The sequence below is a fragment of the Cydia fagiglandana genome, chromosome 24 (assembly GCF_963556715.1).
Source record: "Cydia fagiglandana chromosome 24, ilCydFagi1.1, whole genome shotgun sequence".
Lineage (NCBI taxonomy): Eukaryota > Metazoa > Arthropoda > Insecta > Lepidoptera > Tortricidae > Cydia > Cydia fagiglandana.
The window spans coordinates 11,045,839-11,069,010 of record NC_085955.1 but is presented as its reverse complement, the minus strand read 5'-3'; the positions used below and the strand labels follow the sequence as shown (position 1 = coordinate 11,069,010).

General features: G+C 41.5%; 1 protein-coding gene across 1 annotated transcript in view; it reads right to left on the bottom strand.

Moving 5' to 3' along the window:
* LOC134676368 (trithorax group protein osa-like) overlaps positions 1 to 22,847 on the bottom strand; it is a 102,172-nt gene extending 79,325 nt beyond the window's left edge. Inside the window, exon 1 of the mRNA XM_063534726.1 lies at positions 21,813 to 22,847. Within this exon, the coding sequence (XP_063390796.1) occupies positions 21,813 to 21,907 (95 nt within the window). The 5' untranslated portion in view covers positions 21,908 to 22,847. The remainder of the gene's footprint in view (positions 1 to 21,812) is intronic.
* Positions 22,848 to 23,172: the final 325 nt, after the last annotated feature.

Genomic DNA, 23,172 nt, shown 5'->3' with positions numbered 1-23,172 from the left:
AAACGCTACCTTATTTTCTTGAGGACAGAGTCTTATTTAGATTATCGTCACCCCACCTACATTGCTACTTACAGTACTTACTAGAGATGCACCGGATATCCGGTTACTTTCCGGTATCCGGCCTATCCGGCCATTATTTTACCATCCGGCCGGATACCGGATAGTGACCTACTTTCCGGCCGGATTTCGGATAGTAACATTGCTTGATTTCGGAGTAAACCAATTTAAGAAACAGGCACGGTCATAATCGTACTTGTTTATTATTTTAAAACAATTTAATCATTCCACTGATTTGCACGCGCACTCATTTCGTACCTTACTAGAAATGAGTCCGCGCGAACGTTTACTAGGAAATAGGACAAACCTGCAGAATGCGCACCTGAAAAACCGAAATGTAGGTATAGTTCCGCTGGCCGAATATTCGGCGGCCGGATACCAGATATCCGGCCGATGTTTAGGCCGAATATCCGGTATCCGGCCAAACAACTATCCGTTGCATCTCTAGTACTTACTTAAGATTCACCCCCAGCCTAGGAAACAAAAGCCAATCGCCGTCACCCACACACGCGCGCGCCAATCAGCTGGCGTTTACAAACACGGTGACGTCACCGCGCACGCGCTCACGTGCACGCACACCACCACACGTGCGCGCGCAGATTAGCCGCCGTGTTGTCATTGGCTGACGAGTGTATAGGAAAAGTCAACCAGAGCAAGTAAGCCCTAGACAGTATGGGTAGATACTAAGCGTGCTTATACTGGTTTTCAATGAGCTATCGAGTAGGTGGGCAATTGGAATAGTAGGTTGGGTCTGTAAATATAAACACGTTTTAGTGTGGCGAGCGTGTCGTATCTCGGCTCTGTTGATCGCAGTTAAAATCGAGTAGGTATAGGCATACAGGGTGTCCCAGAATTCGACGTCAAGCCGTAAACGGATGATAGACCAAGTCATAACAGTTATCATAAAAATACAAAAAAAAATCCAACTCATGTTCTTTAAAAATTATGGTCACTTTAAAAATTCACTAAAAAATCGACACCTGTAATTATTCAAGATTACACAATAATAAAAAAATTAGAATAAATTATGGAATTTGTAGTAACAAGAGTTAAAGAACCATTACAGGGTGTGGATTTTTTAGTGAATTTTTAAAGTGACCATAATTTTTAAAAAACATGAGTTGGATTTTTTTTTTGTATTTTTATAATAACTGTTATGACTTGGTCTATCATCTGTTTACGGCTTGACGTCGAATTCTGGGACACCCTGTACATTTATTTAGAAGCTTTTGTTATTTTACTAGGTGTCTGGATTAATGCATGTGAATAAGTTGCGCGATATTTATGAAACCCTTTGGTTTGGCTGTTGAACTGGCAACTCTGATGCCGGTACGGTGTGTCTCTACCAGTAGCGGCGCGTCCATAAAAGCCGATTCCCACCGGCTTGCCTGTTTTTGAACGTTTGAGCAGAGTTGTAAAGGAAATATGTAAGCCAAATTAGCCCCGGCTTGCCTATGGATATGTTTGACGCGCCGCCACTGGTCTCTACCAAGTCTACCATCAACTGATTCATCATCATCTGATTGATAGAGTCGAAAAGTGGTAAACCACTTTCTTGGCTAACTATACCTATAGCAACACACACACTTACACATATATGTATATACTGCACCATCACCATAATATATGACCTACAAAATGTCATTGATTATGTTTATTCGAAACCAGTTTAGGAAGAAATAATTATAATTTCAAAGCACCTTTTGTAACATTGTATAAACTAGTAAAGCTAATATTAATTCAACATGGCAATGTATTTAGTTGGTTTATCAAAAAGTACCTTAAGGGGCCCACTGATACGGACGGTATCGGCCTGTCAGTTAAAACAAAATTTTGACAGTTCCGAACAACTGACAGGCCGATACCGTCCGACGGACTGTTAATCAGTGGGCCCCTTTACGCAGCTTAAAACACCTTTTCATATGGAAAACCACATACAAGTAAATATGTCCATAGTAATGCATTCAACTGAGCGTCTGAGCCTATCAGTTCAATCGAAACGTTTATTCTACCCATTTGACATAACCAGAATGACCCATACCTATACATGTTCACGCCATTCTAGTACGTAAACATTTAACAATAAAGTCCATAATCGTGTTTATTAAACAAGAATTAGGTTTTTCCTACTTCGAGTATTAATCTTCCGTGAGTTAAGTTTCGTCACGTTGGGAAGGAAATGTTGAGAATGAGCACGTTTAGGACAAAAACACGAGACCAGGAAGTGTTGGCTAAGCTAAGCAAGTCTATCTTCAGATACTTGTTTGTTAAGGCTCCGTCGCACAGGCGCGTTTTGCGGGCGGAGCGTGAGCGGGGCGCGCAGCTTTTACATAAATAAATTGCTCACTCCGCGCTCACGCGCCGCCCGGAAAACGGTAGAGAGATAAAGGTGGCCAAATAGCGTGGCAATCCAAAATCGGTCGGTGAATGTCAAAAACGTACAATGTTTAATATTAGGATGCCGTCCATTTGGATGAATCCATTGTAACGGCATCCATTTGGAAGGCTCGTCAGTGGCCTGCTTAAAAGCCTGTGCACACCGGCTGCGTGTGCGTGACGTGCACGTGCGCGTACGGCGTTGTAGTATACAGATCCTCATGAGAGACGGCACACCGCTTGCGTGACGTGTGCGTGTGCGGCTCCAACATTTTAGCGCACGCAGACGCGCATGTCACGCACACGCAAGCCGGTGTGGCTCGGCGTTAAGGCTTCCTCGTCGTCAGCGTCCCCTAGCACTAGCACGCATATATACAAGCTTTGCTTAGTTTGGGGCTAGGTTGATCTGTGTAAGATGTCCCCTGATATTTATTTATAATTTGTCAACCTTATTGCTAAGCCTTAAGGTCTAAAATCGGTCAGTTAGGTATGTCAGTATAGTACGTAAAGTAGGTAAACATGCTGACATTGCTGACGCTACGGGAAGCGTTACAAGGCTGCGCCGGCGCAGCATCTTACTGTGTTGCATTACGTTACTATAATTATGTAGTTATAGTTAGGATATTCCCTCTACTCGATTTTACTAGCAATTTTCAAAGTGTTTGTGTTATATGTTACCAATGAGACAAAAAAATAACAGCGTTCTACAATTTTTTGTTGCAATGGTTCCATAGTCCGGTCAACAGCGCACGTGATAGAAATCCTTGTACTGTTGTACTTGAAACCAGGAATGATGAATTTGCACGCTTGCATGCATGCATGATTTGTAACACTATATATTGTAACATCCCCATACTGTATCAATGCAAATAAATAATTTCTGATTTCTGATTTCAGGGATGTTGCAAATATTCGCATCCGTTGTGTTGAAAATAGTAGTAGTATTAGTAAACTCTTTATTGTACAAAAAGACATATTAAAAATAACATACAATTAGGATTGTTCATTTTTTTTCAAATGTTCTATTTCGAAAACCATTTCGAGATATAAGGTTTTTAAACAGTTTCCGACATTTGCTGCGATATAATAATTGAGGATTGAAGATATTTCAACAAATATCCTTATGACCTTAGTTTGACCTTCTCCTGGGCTGAATGTAAAGTCATTGCATAATAAAAGTTATCGAACCATAGTAAATAAATCCGTCACTCACGTATTGTCAAAGTTATCATTGTCATCGATTGTCATAACAAAATTTTTCAGTTAAACCGCTGCGCTTGTTTGTTACAATTTGATTTATAATTAATAGCTAAACAGTAGATTTCATTGCTTAATAATATATCTAAAACCTTGTTGCTATGTGTGGGAATGATTCACAAAAATAATAGTTCGAATCCACGAAGACCTACGACGTGAAAGATGGTGCCGTGAATTAAACTTGGAATACCTACCTACTTCAAGTGTTACACACAGTATTGCTGTGAGAATCACGTTGATGTAAGTATAAAATTAATATTAATTTACTACAATTAAGTATTTAAAAGCTCACTTTATTGGTAGGGTCGTGGTATCTATTTATTTTCTGTGGTAATGTAGCCAGAGTATCTAAAGGCAAACCGATAAACAGAGATGGTGCCTACTAGGAAGAAGGAATATACAAGAATACATAGCCATACTCAAAATTCAGCCTGAAACTGCTTTAAAAAGATATAATTTCTAATTTCCAGGTACATGTTGCAGTTCAAGCTGCTGATATCATGGTGGACAAGACTTAATAAAGAGTTGTGAATAATAAAACATGTTTTTGTTTACCTACTTTTTTATTAATTTGGGAAATATGTTATATATGTTTCCAAAAAAAATAGTAACTTTACATTAAATGTATGTTTATCATGTTCTGCACGAGCATCTGACAATGATGGCTTCTTGTTGACCATCCAGAAGAGAAGTGTATGGTTTGTTATTTACTCTGTTCCCAGGCATTATTTACGGTCGTAAAGTATTACGACGATTAATAATTAATATGACTTTCGTTTCAATACAAAATGCTCAACTTTGTTCTGGGCCCAAGTGCAGTTACATATCTCACAGCTGTATCTAAATAGGAATCACGATGACCTGAAATAATAGGATATAATTAGCAAAATTGGCATGTTCCTAATATAGTAGTATAAGTATGTAGTACAATATCCAAACAATGGTGACAAGCCGGTAGAAAGCACCCACTGGGTGCTAAGCTACCTTTAGCAATGGACGCTTGTAACGATTTTATGAATCCAATCTTCTTACAAATCGAATCAGTTAAAATATATATGATGTAGGTAACTTACATTTGTATTTTTGCTCCCCAGATTTCAGCCAAGTTATGGTTGGAGTTGGATGCTATATGGATACATACTCCAATAAAACTAAGTTATATTATATAACTTAGGCAGATTTCTGGAATCAGCTTTCTCAAATTTATAGAGTAGGTATTTTGAAATTAATGATTCAAAATAAACGAGTTTTCCATTCCAGACGATTGTTATTTATAGAAACACGTGACACTGACATTGTCGACAGGTGACATTACAATCAATTGACAATGACAACTATTTTTTTAATGCTTGTTGTTGCTTGTGCATTATCCTAATCAGCCGACGACATGTAATTTACGAGAAGTCGTATCTCATATTTTCAATAAATTATAAATATTCAACTGAGCCACGAATTACTAAATCATTCAAATTGGTATCTTAAATTAACCTATATTTTCAGAACATAAAATAAAAATGGGGGTCTAAAAAAAATGAACAATCCTAATTAGCAAGAAGTACAAAGGCACAAAAAAGTAAAAAGCAGTAAAGTAAGTAAGTAGTAAGGCAGGGGAAGTAAAATAATGCGGAAGTTCCGCGGTTGCCCGCATTATTTTCAACATCCACATCCGCATAAAATCGATGCCACTTGGCATTAAGTCCGCCATTTGTACATTGTTTTGTTGTATAGATTTTGTGCAATAAAGTTTAAATGAATAATGAATAAATTTCATGCTGCTTCTCTGTTGCTTGAAGAAAAGAGCGAAAGAGAGAAAAGAAGTAATTTCGAAGTGGCAGGCCCTCTGTCGACAGGCCACGTGAGCAAAATCCTTGTACTCAAAAGCATCCGCTGCAGGCGTAACAGTAAGTCGGCCAAGCTCGAAGGCCGGGCCAGTTTGCGACCGCTGCCCAAACTAGACCTCGCTGGCCTTGCGACCGACGGCGAAAACAGATCTTTGGAGTCTCTAAAACACTTCCTACAAAACACTTCTTTAGTAGGGTTCCGTACCTCAAAAGGAAAAAACGGGTGTACCCTTATTTTATCGCCAAATTTTTTGCAGAATTTCGTTATACAGAAAATTATTCATAGAATAATCGAATCATACATTTTTGTTACAATTAATTCTGTTTCATTTCAATGAAACATATTTTGTAACTTGATTAAAATTCAGAATATTTATTCAAGCATTTTTAAATAAAATAAAAGACTGACTGTAGAATTATTATTCATTGAATATTATTTGTGCGACACTACAGTTCACAGAATATTAATTTCAACAATTATTATTTTATAAAATTACCTTTCACATACTCGTAGTATTCATTGAAATTTCTAAAAAAACTGGGCAAGTGCGAGTCGGACTCGCGCACGAAGGGTTCCGTACCATAATGCAAAAAAAAAACAAAAAAAGCAAAAAAAAAAAACGATCACCCATCCAAGTACTGACCACTCCCGACGTTGCTTAATTTTGGTCAAAAATCACGTTTGTTGTATGGGAGCGCCATTTAAATCTTTATTTTATTCTGTTTTTAGTATTTGTTGTTATAGCGGCAACAGAAATACATCATCTGTGAAAATTTCAACTGTCTAGCTATCACGGTTCGTGAGATACAGCCTGGTGACAGACAGAGGGACGGACGGACGGACGGACGGACAGCGAAGTCTTAGTAATAGGGTCCCGTTTTACCCTTTGGGTACGGAACCCTAAAAAGGAGAGAGAGAGAGAGAGAGAGAGAGAGAGATTCTTTATTTGTGAAGGAGTTAAAGGTTACTTTAGAGTTGCAACCTCTAAGAAAACGAACCCTTGAAAAGTGGGTTAGGTTAGAACAGCAACCCCTAAAAACGAATTCCTTCCAGAGAAGCAGATTGCGTTAAATTAACGACTAAATAAATAAAATTCGACTAAATGACTATTCTGTATATTCAATTTTGGTGAACTGTATTTATAAGAAGTGACTTTTCTACAGATCAATGATTCTGTGAAATGAAATTACATGAAAAAATTGTTCTTGAAACAAAACTAATGTTTCAAATTTTTGGTGAAAGATAACTAATCCGTACTAAAATTATTTGAAGTAATTAAACATTCTATGTGAAGATTATTTTGCGATTTGAAATTACTTGAAAAATTTTGTGTGAAACGAAAATCTGCAGAAAAATTGACGGCAAAATAAAGGTAACCCGAAAAAACGGAACCCTTATATTAGGATCACTCGTGCGTCTGTCTGTGTGCCGTCTCTCATAAGGATCTGTATATTACAACACCTCACGCGCACGTTCACGTCACGCACACGCAAGCCGGTGTGCACAGGCCTCAAGTTGAGACCACAGCGACCTTCGGCCGCTCGCCGAAGCGTCGGGCCCGTGACACCTTTACCATTAAGTTTTTAGAGGCAAGTATCTAGCGCAAGGTTTTAGTGAATAGATAATGTAGTTCAAGTACAGCCGGCGTATTATGGATGGCTTTATCCACGTGATAAAATAACTGTCACTTTTTAACACCGCGGGATAGAAAGTGATGGACACCGTTTTATCACGCTATCACGTAGACGAGAACGACCATCATATCCCGTGACACTTTTACCATTAAGTTATTTAAAGGCAAGTAACTAGCTCAAGGTTTTAGTGAACAGATAATAGTTCAAGTACAGAAAACTCTTAAAAGGCTTCGTCACACACGCGCGTGTTCCCGGCGGGGCGTGAGCGGGCGCGCCTGAAGGACGAAGCCTTTAAAATAATTTTGTTTAACCTCGTACATACGATGTTTATATTCAGCTACCTATTTCAATGCCGGCAAGATTTCACAATAACAATACATATACATACATACAATTAAAATGTAATACAAGTCGGACAACGGCCTACAGATAGTTAATTGTAGAGCGCACCTTGATGCGGGTAAAGGACCTCATTGTAAACAAACCTCTTTGTTTTTACACCTTTACCACAGAATAAATAATAGGACTACCGTACAGAAAGGAAACTTCCTACAAAACCGAAGTTTGACAGCGGTTCAGGATCGAATCATGCTATGCTTTCTAACATATGGCACTATCCCTTTCGGCTATTTAGGGTTGTCAAAATTCAAGTGCTTATCTTATCTGTGGTATGTGCACGCAAAAGGAAGTCAAGTGGTGTCAACCCTAATAATTGCTCGGAGCAATGCTGAGCCGAGTGGAGCCGAGTTTGGCCGAAGTCAGGAGTTTCACCTGCCTTTATTAACCGTACTGCACCAAAACTTCGTATCTCCATGTAGAGTCCAAAATGAAATATGGCGTTTTGAAAGTTATAAACATGCTAATGTAACTTAGCAACATCGTATCAGTTTAGTTTTATAATGCCTTATGTTTTTCTGAAAGTAGTATCCAGTTATCCACTCTATGATATTGACATCAAAAGAGCTTGCATTCATACCATTTTCTTTAAGCCTTTTTCATAAGTAACACCAACCATCGCTCGGTATTTCACAAAAGGTCATATCTACACACCAGTTTCTTAAACAATTCTTTCCAAAGTAACACCAACTATTCTACTATACAGTGTGGAAAGATAAGTCGGGCCCTGGAGGGAAACTACCTTAAATCCTTTAAGCTGGCTCATTTTACTTATAGGAGACATTCCTTTATTTTTTAAAAGAAACTAAACTACATTTAAAGATTTTTATAAATTCGTATTTAAGGTAGTTTCCCTTCAGGGCCCGACTTATCTTTCCACACTGTATAATTTACAAAATGTCGTGACTATACGAGTTCTATAATGGCATACGTCGTTTTGACGATGGAAGTGTGCGGGCGCCATCTGTGCGCCAGGTGGCGATAACATAGAACATGGCATAAGCAAAAACGAACGAGCGTAAACTGTGAACACCTGGGGAAAAGATATATAGGATACGTAAGTACAGTTGGGTCAAAAAACTCAATCTTTTATGTAGACATTCACAAAATAGAATGGAGTTTATGGTGTACAGGTAACTTTTCCCTTGCTGGATCCTTATAGACATGTAAACCTACTACCTGACTCGTAAATATTAACCGTAGCTACGCCCCTACGTTTGACTTTTTTAGATTTTTTGAATTGTAAAAATTAGGAGCGAAAAACCGATTTCACACAAATTTTTAAATGCTCCTAACATTTATAATAATTAAAAGTTCGAAAAAATGGCATGACCGTGGTTGATTTGAATCGATATACAACAGATTGTGTAAAAATGTTTTCAATAATGTTTATATTCAGAGAGCAAAATGAGGACTACGTTTGTATGAAAATGCGATTTCGCGTGGGTCCTCCACTCTCGTCTTTAGTGGCTCCCAAGCAGTACCGTCTTCACCCATGGAACACGGGGCCTAAGGGCCGTGGCAGGAGGGCAAGCCCAGGGCCCCAATCCTCAGGGGGCCCCGAAGGACAGACAGTAACAGACCACTCATATAATAGAAGATCATAGTAGAAAAATGATACTTTAATTCTTTACTTCCCAAAAGGGCCCCAAATTCTTATGTGCAGGGGCCCCAGCATAGTTTAAAACGGCCCTCCCAAGTATACTTGCTTTACCTCTAGCCGCCCAGAGTCCTATAAAAAGGTCTCCTGTTCCATTCTAATTTGAACTTTGTGTTGACAAAATAAAGTTTCTATTTGCTTGGCAAGGTTTGACGTATGGGCGGGTAGAGGTTAATCAAGGACTGTATAGTTAGTTGGGTGCGTTGATTGTATGAGTGAAGCCAAGGCAAACGTCCTGCCGGCTTGTGTGGTACGTGCGGTCGTCGCTCCCGGCGCGTTGACATTAAAAACATAAACACCACCAGGCCCCTATTTCACCAACGTGACAGGTGCGACAATTCGACAAGTCTCATTGTTGCTGACGTCACAGGCATCCATTACCATCGGGCGGGCCGTATTCCTGTTTGTCACCGTCATTGTATTATTTAAAAAATACTTTAATATATCGGCAAAAAACAGCTATTTCTCTTGTGATGTTTATGATGATAATGATGACAATTGTCACAAGATTTCAAAGAACTTTCGGTAATTCTTGACAGCAAATGAGTTCTGTGTCGGAATTTCGTGACAACTGTCGTATTTCTTGTGACAATTGTCATTAGCTTCGCAAAATAAGTACATATTTACTGGCGATATAATGGAGTTTTTTTTTTATTAACATGTTGGTGGCAAACAACCACACCGCCCGTCTGATGGTATCTTATCTTATCTTATCTTATTGTTTTCGGGGGCCCTTGCGGATACACTTCGACCCATAGGGATCTTTTGTGCAGTTACCCCCTAGAAGAGATCCGTCAACTACTCAAGAGCTTTTCCCACCATATCCATGTGTCGGATGATGGAGCTCATGGGTAGCGTTTTAAAGTCCTTTGGTTCCAGGTATCCTGCTCCAAAGTCCTTCATTCTTTGTCTGGCGAGGGCGTGACATTCACACATTAAGTGTCTTACTGTCTCTTCCTCTTCGCCACACATACGACAATCGGTGTTGTCAGAGTGTCCCATCTTGGCCAGAAATCCTTTGACCCCGTAGTGGCCAGTAAACACCCCCGTTATGATTTGGAGTTGTCTTTTGCTAAGTTTCCAAAGCTTTTTGCTCCAGCCGGAGTCTATTCCTTGCATAAAGAGCTTTGCATGCTTTAGACCCGTCAGACTATCCCATTCTTCCTGGTGTTTAGTCTTGGTATGGTCTTTAATAGCCGTTGTGATGGTTCCCTGTGAGAGCCCCACGAATGGTTCCGGACCTATAAGGTTACTTACAGATCCGGCTCTGGCGAGTTCATCTGCATTTTCATTGCCTATGAATCCCTCGTGCCCTGGGATCCATACCAGTTGCACCCTGTTTTGCCTTCCAAGCTGGTTCAGAGCTTGGACGCCATTATATACCAGTCTAGAGTCCACTCTGGGAGCTTCGAGCGCTTTGAGAGCGGCCTGACTGTCGCTGAGTATATAGATATTCTTCCCTTGGGTTCGCCTAACTATATTCTCATGAACACAGGCAATTATAGCGAATGTCTCGGCTTGGAAGACAGTGGCGTAATTGCCCATGCTTATGCTACTACTAAAGTCATTTGCATAAATGCCTGCCCCCGTACCAGATTCTGTCTTAGACCCATCTGTGTACCATATAATGTCGTTTACATCAGAGATTGGTGCTTCAAGACCTTCGGTCCACTCAGCCCTTGTTGGAATTTTAACGTTAAAATTCTTATGGAACACAAACTTGGGTTGCATCTTATCGCAGCCCATGTCCGTAATCCTTTCCATGAAATTGTCGCATTCCATGTTTGTGTGTTTGGTCTTTGGCTTGCTATCGCTCCAGAGTCCTGTTAGGGTCAACCTGTGTAGCGATTTCCGCGCCTCAGATTGTATCACTAGGTGTAGCGGCGAGAGGTCTAGCAGTACCTCCATCGCCGCTGTTGGCGTCGTTCTAAACGCACCAGTAATAGCCATGCATGCCGTTCTTTGTATTTTCATAAGGGCATCCCTGCATGTGCTCTTTAGTGTCCTTGGCCACCATGCCAGGCATCCGTACAAGATGATAGGCCTTACCATCATGGTATAGATCCATCTTAGTACCTTTGGGTTTAGACCCCACGTTTTGCCATAAGCCGATCTACACATTCCAAACACTCTAAGTGCCTTGGTGGTTGTTAGTTCGACATGCTTTCTCCAGTTCAGCTCTTTATCTAGTGTAACGCCTAGATATTTCACTTCATTGGACATTTCCAGTACCCTTCCATAAAGCTTCAGCTGCTTCATGCCATTAAGGGTCTTTTTCCTGGTAAACGGTATTACTACTGTTTTGCCTGGGTTTATGGAGAGTTGATGACAGTTGCACCATCTTTCCACTTGCTTCAGTGCTTTATTCATGATTTCCGATACTGTTCCCGGGAATTTCCCGTTTACAAGAATCACTAAATCATCTGCGTACCCTACCGTATGTATTGGGCCTTTGTTTAGTTCTTCCAACAGTGAGTTAACTACCAGACTCCAGAGAGTTGGTGAGAGAACCCCACCCTGTGGACAACCCTTCGTAGCCGTAGCTAATATTTCATCTCCCATAAGGGAGGATTTTATTAGTCGGCTATTTAGCATAGTACCAATCCATCTACAGATTGTTGGTTCTATGCCATGTTTAGATGCTGCAATATTGATTGCCTGATACGTGGTGCGGTCAAATGCCCCCTCCACGTCTATAAAAGTGGCCAGACATAGTTCTTTGTTCTCTATCGCCTGTTCCGCTCTGGTTGTCACCAGGTGTAGTGCCGTTTCAGTCGATTTACCCGGCTGATACGCACACTGCAATTGGTGCAGCGGATGCCTCTTAAGAGGACCATCCCTTATGTGTCTGTCTACCAGTTTCTCCAGTGTTTTGAGGAAAAACGATGACAGACTTATCGGCCTGTATGATTTGGCTTCTGTGTAATCTGCTTTGCCTGGTTTAGGCAAGTACGTTACCTTTACCATCCTCCACACACGCGGTACGTGTCCGAAGGCTATGCACGCTCTGTACAGTCTACCTAAGTGCGGTATTAGTACATTAGCGCCCTCTTGTAGTAGTATGGGGTAGATTCCATCTGGCCCCGGGGCTTTGTATGGTTGAAATGTGGATAGTGCCCATTGTATCTTATCGTGATCTACTACCTTTTTAGACGTGTCCCAGTTGTACCTGGTCGTGCTGATGGATTGTTCCATTGCACCGGTTGCTACATCGTCCGTTACGCTCTGATGTATTATCGAGCCTGGGAAGTGTGTGTCACACATAACTTTGAGGGTTTCTAGCCCCGTTTCAGTCATTCTTCCGTCACTTCTTCTGATGGAAGTGAGTGGAACTGACTTTGTTGCAGCTAGTGCCTTTGTAAGTCTCATGCCTTCCGGTATGGACCTGATTTGATCGCAATGGTTCATCCATGCTTTCCTTTTTGCTTTCCTCACAGCTTTGCTGTATTCCGTGAGTTTTCGCGCGTAATGCTCGAAGTCATTGGTCCTTTTAGCATCATTGAAGACAGCTCTGGTTTCCTTCCGGAGTTTTGCAATCTCCGGGTTCCACCAGGGCACCTTCTTCGCCAGGATTTTCTTTTCCGGGCAGTTGTTTGTCCAAGCTGTATAGACAGCTTGTGCTATTCTGTCTGTTTCAAGTTCTATGTCAATAATAGAGTTTAACTTGCCTTTAGGGTCTCCCAGTTCCACCTCCAGGTCACTTTTGAATGCTAACCAGTTGGTGTTCCTGGGATTCCGTTTGCGTATAGTTTCTAATTGGATTTTAGTCTTATACCTGAAGCATATATATCCGTCTGATGGTAAGCGGTTACTGTAGTCTATGGAGGCCTGTGACGTCAGTAACAGTGATGTCGACAAATGCGACATTTGTCACGTTGGTGAAATAGGGCCCAGCAAGCTTTATTGCAGAGGTCGCTTGCGTCTGCGTCGACATTTGTTAAAAAATGCAGTGCAGTGCAGGGGATATAGCCGAGAATCGTTTGCGCTAAAAAACGAAACTTTAGTGCACAATGTGATGGTTCGTCTACACGTTGGCCCACTATTTCGCCCCCCCCCCCCCCCCCCAAACCCCGTGAGGTAATGTTTGTCTGAACACAAAACACATCTGTGTTTCTAAATAATTCACACCAAGACACATGCAGGCGTAGCAGAATGTGGCAAAAAGTACCTTGATGTGGGTGGGCAATGTATTTCTATAATGGTGCCATATTTTTAGAGTTCCGTACCCAAAAGGTAAAACGGGACCCTATTACTAAGACTTCGCTGTCCGTCCGGCCGTCCGTCCGTCCGTCTGTCTGTCACCAGGCTGTATCTCACGAACCGTGATAGCTAGACAGTTGAAATTGTCACAGATGATGTATTTCTGTTGCCGCTATAACAACAAATAACTACTAAAAACAGAATAAAATAAAGATTTAAATGGGGCTCCCATACAACAAACGTGATTTTTGACCAAAGTTAAGCAACGTCGGGCGTGGTCAGTACTTGGATGGGTGACCGTTATTTTTTGCATTTTTTTTTTCATTATGGTACGGAACCCTTCGTGCGCGAGTCCGACTCGCACTTGCCCGGTTTTTTTTTATTAAGCGCTACCTGAAGTTAGATAAAATTTATTAGAATAGTTCGTAGCCGGCTGTTATACTTTGTACAAAAAATCAGCAGCGCATATTTGCCGTTTCAAAAGTACTGAAGCAAAAAACGGGTACAAAAACGCATACCTGCGGCGGGTCAATAGAAGATCACTGCGGAGTACGGTCATGGAAACTTGATTTCTGTGCTACACTGAGAGAAAAGTACAACAAAAATACACTTAGCGCCACTTCCACCATCCCACTAACCCGGGGTTAACCAGTTAAACCGATAATAAAATGTGAAATTGTACTGGTAACCATGGTAACTCCAGGTTTAACCGGTTAACCTCCGGGTTAGTGAATGGTGCAAAGGCCTCCCCCCCTCTTCTTCCATTCCTCCCGATTTTGAACTGCATCTGGCCAGTCGCTCAAAAAGGAGTCTAAGTTATCCCGCCATCGCCGACGAGGTCTGCCGGATCTCCGGTTAGACTCATGGGGCACCCACTCCGTGGTGGTAGGCAATTTAGGGTTGTCAAAATTCAAGTGATTATCTTATCTGTGGTCGTGCACGCAAAAGGAAGTCAAGTGGCGCCAACCCTAATAATTGCTCGGAGCAATGCTGGGCTATAACCGCGAAAATCGAAGTTCGCAAATTGCGGGCATCTTTCTCTGTCACTCTTATTACGCCTTCATTGGAGTAAAAGAGAAAGATCCCCGCAATTTGCGAATTTCGGTTTTCGCGGTAGCCCCTCTGAGCCGAGCGGAGCCGAGTTTGGCCGATATATTTGGGCGTCAGCGTCACTGAGTCTGACTGTACTAACAGCAGCTGGCCATCGATGGACCTTATAGCATTGCAATAAAGTTTATAATCGGTTAACATTGTGAACGGTGGACGGATAAGAAAGTGTACATATCCGGCGATGCCATATGGTGCCGACGCCTGGCATATGTGCACTCGAGTGTACAAATATGGCGTCCAAGCGTCCTTACTGTGAAATATTAACTTTGTCTACATAGTAGAGTCCACAACTGCAAGACGTCAAAAACCGGCCAAGTGCTAGTCGGACTCGCGTTCCAAGGATTCCGTACATTAAGTCCGACTCACGCTTGACTGCACATTTCTAATAGGTTTTCCTGCACAGAGAGAAAAATCATCACCAGGAATAAAAAAACAGTTCTGTACTGGGAGAAAAAATTAAGTTTTAGTAATAATTATGGACGTTTCACTATTTCTGTAAAGTTTATTTATTTCTACAAACAGCTCAGTAATCCCAAATATAATTTCAGCAAACAGATAATAGAAATTGCAAGAACTAATAGAAATTGCAAAAGTCAATTTGTTCCTATTAGTTAACTCTCCTTGTCCCCGGATTAAGTTTATTTTTGTAATTCTAAGTGTATTTTTGTTGTACTTTTCTCTCAGTGTGTCATCTATAAGTAAAGAACTATTTTGTGTATTTTTTAATACTTTATCGCACGATCTTCGACGGATTTTGTTTTATCTAAATTATATTTAATATGTCTGTGTTTCAAGGAAGTATTGTTATGAGCTAGCTTCATGAAATTTGGGCTTCTAGATGTCCTTATGGATATAATTAAACACACGTAGTTTTATGTGTTTACGTTAAAGAGGTTTTGAGTTATAGAAGGGTCAAAAGTGGCACCAAGTGGTTCGTGTAATATTACACTCGGCGCTGGCTAGCCAGTTCCTTTGCTTGAACTTGGCTTGACACGCTGCCGCGTGTCTAGATTAAAATACACGTCTTATAGAATCGGTGAATTTTTCGGTTCGCCAGCAACGAGAATCCACGGCCTAAGGGCCTACGCGTACCACGTTCGACGTGTTGCCTCTCTGTCGCACTTGTAAATTCGTACGTAAGTGTGACGGCTAGGCAACACGGAGTTTCAGACACCTCCATTAGTACGACCTTGCCTCGGCCACGTATTATTTACACACATCGTACATTATTGCACGTATATCCTTCACTACGACCGCGTGACGTCATATATGTGTATGACAAATGAGTTATTTTAGGATATGAGATAAAAAAAAAAACTGGTTTCGATTCGCTACTCGGGTTCGACTAGGGTTGCCAGATGGCCGGGATTTGGCGGAATTCTCCCGATTTTTAGCATGTGTTCCCGATTCCCGACAAAGTGTAAACTGTCCCGAAAAACAGCTTCACGTTATAAAACAATAATTTCAAGTTCCGAACTGGCGTCGAGCGAGCGAGTTGACGTAGTGCCAATAATGTAAAATATCGTTGTTTTTAGTACAATTACTTTAATTTGAATGTATTTTTTTTCCCCGACTTAAGTCCCAAAATCCCGAAAAATTTACAGTGTTTCCCGATAATAGCGCCTTTCGATCTGGCAACCCTAGCTTCGACTGAAGGAGATCGAATCGGCCTTTATACTCTGTATCTTTAGGTATTTAAATAAAAGTAAACAAAATCTACCCTCAAATGGCTCCTTAAGCCAGTTGTTGTTGTGTGTTGAGTGTGAAAACGCACCTGTGTGACGAAGCCTTTAAGGAAATATAAAGGTTCCGTCACTCAGGCGCGTTTTTCCGGGCGGGGCGTGAGCGTTTTGTATGTCACGCGCCGCCCGCAAAACACGCCTGTGTGACGGAGCCTTTAATCTATGGTTTCAGCAATGGAGGAAGCAAAGGAGACCTTGCGAGTTTCCGCGTTGGTCGACCTCTGTCGACGTTGCTAGGCGCTTTGTTCTTTACTTTTTATGCTATTCACTTTTTAGGGTTCCGTACCCTAAGGATAAAGTAATATACAAGATAAGGGGGAGGCCTATGTTCAGCAGTGGACGTCTTATGGCTGAGATGATGATGATGATGATTACAAAGACTTCACTGTCCGTCTGTCTATCACCAGGCTGTATCTCATGAACCGTGATAGCTAGACAGTTGAAATTTTCACAGATGATGTATTTCCGTTGCCGCTATAACAACAAATACTAAAAAGTACGGAACCCTCGGTGTTTTTTACTTTTATTGTAGTTTTAATTCTCATAATTCTCAACATCCCTTTAATGGGGCTTCCTTGCCGCCACACGATATATCCCGACAAATACCTAGGTTTCTCTAAGGCTAGAAAACTTATTTACTTCGACCTTAAGGTCTGTGGGCCTACCGCGAACCACGTTCGACGGATTGCCTCTCTGTCGCACTTGTAATTTTGTACGTAAGTGTGACAGGGAGGCAACGCATCGAACGTGGTTCGCTGTAGGCCCTCTGTGCACACCGGCATGCATGCGCATGACGTGCACGTGCGCGTGCGCTAAAATGTTGGAGCCGCACACGCACACGTCACGCAAGCGGTGTGCCGTCTCTCATAAGGATCTGTATACTACAACGCCGCACGCGCACGTCACGCACACGCAGCCGGTGTGCACAGGCCTTTAGAGCTACGATTCCAAGATAATCTAAGTTATTAACCTGGCTCCAAACACAAACTTACCAGGAGACTGAAACACTTTTAAGCTGGCTAAAATACCAACCCTGTGGGTGTACCCTAGACACCCCTATGTACATGTAACTTCTCAATATAAATTGTATTAAAGTAATTAAAACAAAGTAGATTGAACTTCTCTCTTATTGTTAGGTACATATTACAACTGAAATATTGTATTCTTTTTTTAGGGTTCCGTACCCAAAGGGTAAAACGGGAGTAACGGGACCCTATTACTAAGACTTCGCTGTCCGTCCGTCCGTCCGTCTGTCACCAGGCTGTATCTCACGAACCGTGATAGCTAGACAGTTGAAATTTTCACAGATGATGTATTTCTGTTGCCCCTATAACAACAAATACTAAAAAACTCAGAATAAAATAAAGATTTAAATGGGGCTCCCATACAACAAACGTGATTTTTGACCAAAGTTAAGCAACGTCGGGGGTGGTCAGTACTTGGATGGGTGACCGTTTTTTTTTGCATTATGGCACGGAACCCTTCGTGCGCAAGTCCGACTCGCACTTGCCCGGTTTTTTTTCTTATACATATTGTAGATTGTAGAATACGCGCTTGTGTGACGGAACCTTTAAGTGTGCATCACCCTTTATATACTAGATAACGTTGACACCACACATCCGTACGGAGGATGTGAACTTGGCTGCCATCGTTACAATCAGCTGATCTATTGTAGACCTTATTACAACGACATTAGGTCTACGAACGGTCAAGCGAAGTAAGGAAGTCGGGAGCGGACGCGTCACGCTCTGCTCTATGGGTTCACTAGGAGGGGCGAATATTTAGTTTCGTCCAGTGTTGCCAACTCGGATTTTGAAAAAATGCTAGACTAATGTCTCGATTATGCCAAGTTTTTTGGAATATGCTAAAAAAAATGCTAAAATATCAACTTGAAATTAGATACTTAAAACACATACATTTTCCAAATTTGCCGCCTTTTTCTACTGACAAGATCTGCTTGACCAACTTTATATAGTCCGTCGACGTCCATCCGTCCACAAAAGTCAAAATTCATATGAAAATATGAACCACATAAGGCGACGGCGCATATTGTTGCTGCCAAGTTGGTGCAAACTTGGCTTAGACTAAATTATGCAAAAAAATATGCCAGATGCTAAATGGAAAATTTTGGTGCCAAAGCAAGTGAAAATATGCCAGATCTGGCATCAATTATGCCAAGTTGGCAACACTGGTTTCGTCACAGAATAAGTAATAGTATTATCATACAGAATAAATAATAGTACTGCCGTACAGAAAGGACGCTTCCTACTGACCCGAAGTTTGACAGCGACTCAGGGCAGAATCATGCTGTCCCTTTCCAATATATGGCACTATCACTTTCGAATATTTAGGCTTGTCAAAATTCAAGTGATTATCTTATCTAGTTATCTGTGGTCGTGCACGCGAAAGGAAGTCAAGTGGTGCCAACCCTAATAATTGCACGGAGCAATGCTGAGCCGAACGGAGCCGAGTTCAACCGAAGTGAGGAGTGTCTCCCCACTGGTACTACTTTTATCTGTATTTATATGAATGCGGTATAGTCGCGGAAGGTCTAGAACCTAAAATAACTAGTGTAATATTTTGCCTATATCCCTTTTAGTCTACATCGCGAACGGTCTAGAAACGCAAAATTACCACTTTTTTATATCACTTGGGTAGGTCAGGTTCGTTAGTTATCTTCAAATGGCCGATGGCCAAACAGCACAGAATAGGAGCCCCGCGGTAGCGGGGCTCCGTCGACATCACTAACGTAAAGATAAAACGTCGAAAATGATGAAGGCATTCTAGACCGTTCGCGATGTAGACTAAGAGCGATATAGGCAAAATGTTACACTAGTCATTTTACGTTCTAGACCGTCCGCGAATAACCATGAAAGCTGGCCCCAATTTCACATCGGTGACAGGTGCGACGAATTGTAAAATCACTGTTGCTGACGTCACAGGCATCCATGGGCTCCGATTACCACTTACCATCGGGCGGGCCGTATTCCTGTTTGCCACCATCATTGTATTATTTAAAAAAACTTTATTATATCGGTAAAAAACAGATATTTCTCCTGCGAAGTTTCTGACAATTGTCAAAGATTTAGAAGAATTGTAGGTAATTCTTGACAGGTAATGAGTTATATGTCGGAATTTCGTGACAATTGTAGTGTTTCTTGTGACAATTGTCATAAACTTTTTGTCATATCATAAAGTTTTTTTTAATAATACAATGATGGTGGCAAACAGAAATACGGCCCGCCCGATGGTAAGCGGTAACCGTAGTTCATGGATGCCTGTGACGTCAGCAACAGTGATTTTACAATTCGTCGCACCTGTCACGTTGGTGAAACAGGGGCCTGGTGTCTGCATACTCCCATAAGGGTGGGCCCACACTACAGATGCCGTCCTATTTAGGGCGCGGTCGCCGACCTTACTACCTGCGCGAGAGACGGACGGATACGTCACAAGGTGGGTTCATAAATATGTACACTATAATGGACTATATTATGTTGGAATAAGAAGTCTATCGTTTACATATTTGTGAATTCAATGCGTTGGCCAGTCTGATACGTTTTTTGGGTTTATTTATATGTATAATATGGATCGTAGTGTGTTGGTATAAAGATCAAATTGTATTTTTCTGGTGTGTGTAACGCTACGTCTTACGTAGGCGAACAACGCGCGAACGCGGCGCGGCGCGGCGCGGCGAAATCAATCCTTTGATGCCCATAGAAGTGTCCTACGTAAGCGATCTCGTTGCGAACGCGGTGCGGCGCGATTTGCACGCGAATGTCAGGCGGCGCGCCGCCGCCGCGCCGCGCCGCGCCGCGTTCGCGCGTTGTTCGCCTACGTAAGACGTAGCGTTAGAAACATATTTCTAGTTTGTGGGGTGTCAGGTAAAGCCAAACGAATCTGTCTATTCTGTGTGTGTTTTATGATTACAACATTTTATGTATGAGCAGTATGAGCACACACATTTTTGTACAAAATTTACCCAAGTGTGACAGTACAGTATGTATTAATGACATCTTTTTACTATGAAAAAGTGTGACATGCGGGAAGGGACTTTAGAAAAATCTAAATTTTGTGTGATGTAATAGGCTACATTCCTACTAGTCAAATTAGCTTCTTTTTTAGAACTGTCAAAACGATTTGCTAATATGGAATTTATATGAAAACGAATGTAGTGACGTCACAGTCAACTCACCTACTTTTTATATTTCAATCCGATATATTAAATAGAAATAGTGCTTAAAAATAACTGCTGTCTATGTTTTTCTAATTATTATCTGGTGCTTTATTCCGTGTATGGTGTGAAATAACTGATTTTAAGTAGAGGAAACATCCCTATTAATGGATGACCCCCTTAAAACAATGCCTTGAGTTATAATCATTCTCGTCTGTCTGTCACCAGGCTATCTCATGAACCGGTACAGCTAGATAGTTGAAATTTTCACAGATGATGTATTTCTGTTGCCGCTATAACAACAAATAATAATAAGTACGGAACCCTTGGTGGGCGAGTCCAACTCGCACTTGCCCAGTTTATAGCGGCGGATTTGCAGTCTGTGCCCCCATAGGCCCCAGGTCCTATAGCCGCCCCTTTCGCAGCACCTATCATATTGACTATATTTGAGTTATTTCTTATTATCATCAGCAAATTTTTTGACACAATTTGCCGCCCTAGGCCCGGGCCTACAGGGCCTTGGGGCAACTCTGCCACTGCCGGTTTATTTATTTTCTATTGTAATAGGCTATCAAACTCCTTTCACAGCTATCCTTCTATTTTATCCTGGTGACATAAATATGGCAAAAAAAGCAGGCATAGTCTAAATACAAGAAAAAATAAAAAGAAATGATCATAGACATAGATCTATGTCTACAATCTTTTTTTCAGATATCCACTCCCACTCATAGACCAAGAGCTGAATGACTTAGTATATAATATTTGTGTTATCTTTTATTTCTACTTGATAAAGATAATAAAAAGTATGACTCATTCATTAACCTGTCGGATCCCACGGCTGAAATCTGAGCCACAAAAGGTTAGTGACTTTTCATACAAAAAAAATGTTGTTTGTATGAAAGGTCACTAACCTTTGTGGCTCAGATTTGAGTCTTGGGATCCGACAGGTTAAAGTGTTTACAAAACAATTATTAAACACCGTAACGTTTAATTAGAGAAAAATTGCATAAACATTAAATGCTACAATAATAAGCCAAAGTTAATAAACAAGTTATTTGTGTCACTTCATTCTAGCTACAAAGTAAAAGACCAGTCAGACGTACGCAACTGAGTTGTACATTTATTTTATTAGTCATTTTTGTGACGAATGCGAACAGACTGGTATTTTTTGTCTGTTAGTGTTGTTCGAAATAGGAACGTGTTAAATTTATCTCGGAAATTATCAGGCTCACGATTGGCTATCGCGACCATGGCACATCAATTACGGAAAACGCTTCGCGAGAGTGAAACCACATACCTACGTATAGCGAGGAAGCGAAAGTGAACGAGCTCCAAGCGCAACCCGCGGTCTTAAAGACTATACTGACCTGTAGTTTTGCTCGTAATCCCAGTAATCCTTGTAGCGCGGGTGCCAGCGCGGGCCCCCGCGCGAGTAAGGCCTCCGAGAACCTCCCTGGCTCATGTTTGCTGCGCCATCACTTCCGATATCGATTTGCGCCGCAACACTCCACCACTCAGATCCGCACGAAAATACTTGTATCCACTAAAACAATAACACTGCACTACACTAAAACACTGACGAAGCACTAATTGAGAAAGATTATAGTTTTAGGACTCCACGGGAGCCCCGGTGGCTGCTGCAGCACGGTGCTCCGACGCGAAGTAAGCGCAGACTGCGCGCAGGCGCGACAACGTCGAGGACGCGCGCTCTGCCGGCAGGCAAAGGAACTAAATTCGAAAACGACCGCCAAGGCCCTAATTTTTTGGTAATTAATTATTGACGTAACAACGCAAATTACACTCTTACTCTTAACTGGGTTAATTTTGTCCTCATTACCTCGATTGGATATGAAACGGCAAGAGGAAATGAGACTGCAGTTGAGATAATCAGTCCCCGAGTATTGATTTTATATTAGTCTTGCACGCAATGTTGTAATTATAATTGAGTCACGTCTTAAATGTGTCCAGTTTGCTAAGTAAGATGAGGGCGTGTTATCGCATACTTGAAATGGTTCTTCGACGCTCACATAATTAATGTGAATCCCTTGGCGATGCGTGCTCGTCACGCACTGGCGCACAGCTGCACTAAACTAAAGCACTGCAGATGTTTTACACGTGTTTTTGACACTGAAATCCATATTTAGCTGTAAATCTGGTGATGAATGCGAAAAAATGTTGAGATAATAATGTAACGCTATGCGCCCGTCCGGACGACACGATACGTAAGCCTCATAAAAAAAGTTTACACAACTCGCCCACATTGCGACCTCCTTGCTGCAGCGCTTTAACATCTGCCTTTGACAATCTGTGGTAATTTATAAAAGGAAAATACTAAAGCGCTTCAGCGCTGTTTTGCTACCAACCCCGCCCCATTGTTATTATAATGCAGCCAACATGACGCACATAGTGCAGTGTGAAGTTAGCCGCGGAAAATATGACACGAGAGCGACCTCTCCCTCTAACTTTGGGGCGAGAAAGAGACGTACTACTATTCTTTTTATTTTATTTTGATTATTTGTGTACCGTCGGTGACTGTATACAATCATGCATTTTGTACAAAGATGTTATTTTTACTATAAACTTCATCGCTTACTGTTGCGAAATTTCGCAGTTTTAACCTCATTGAGAGCCAAATGGCCCTCATCCAGATTAAATATTCAAGAGATAAGGCGTAGGAAGCGGACGCGACGACGCGACACACTTAGATATCATAAATAGAGAATATAC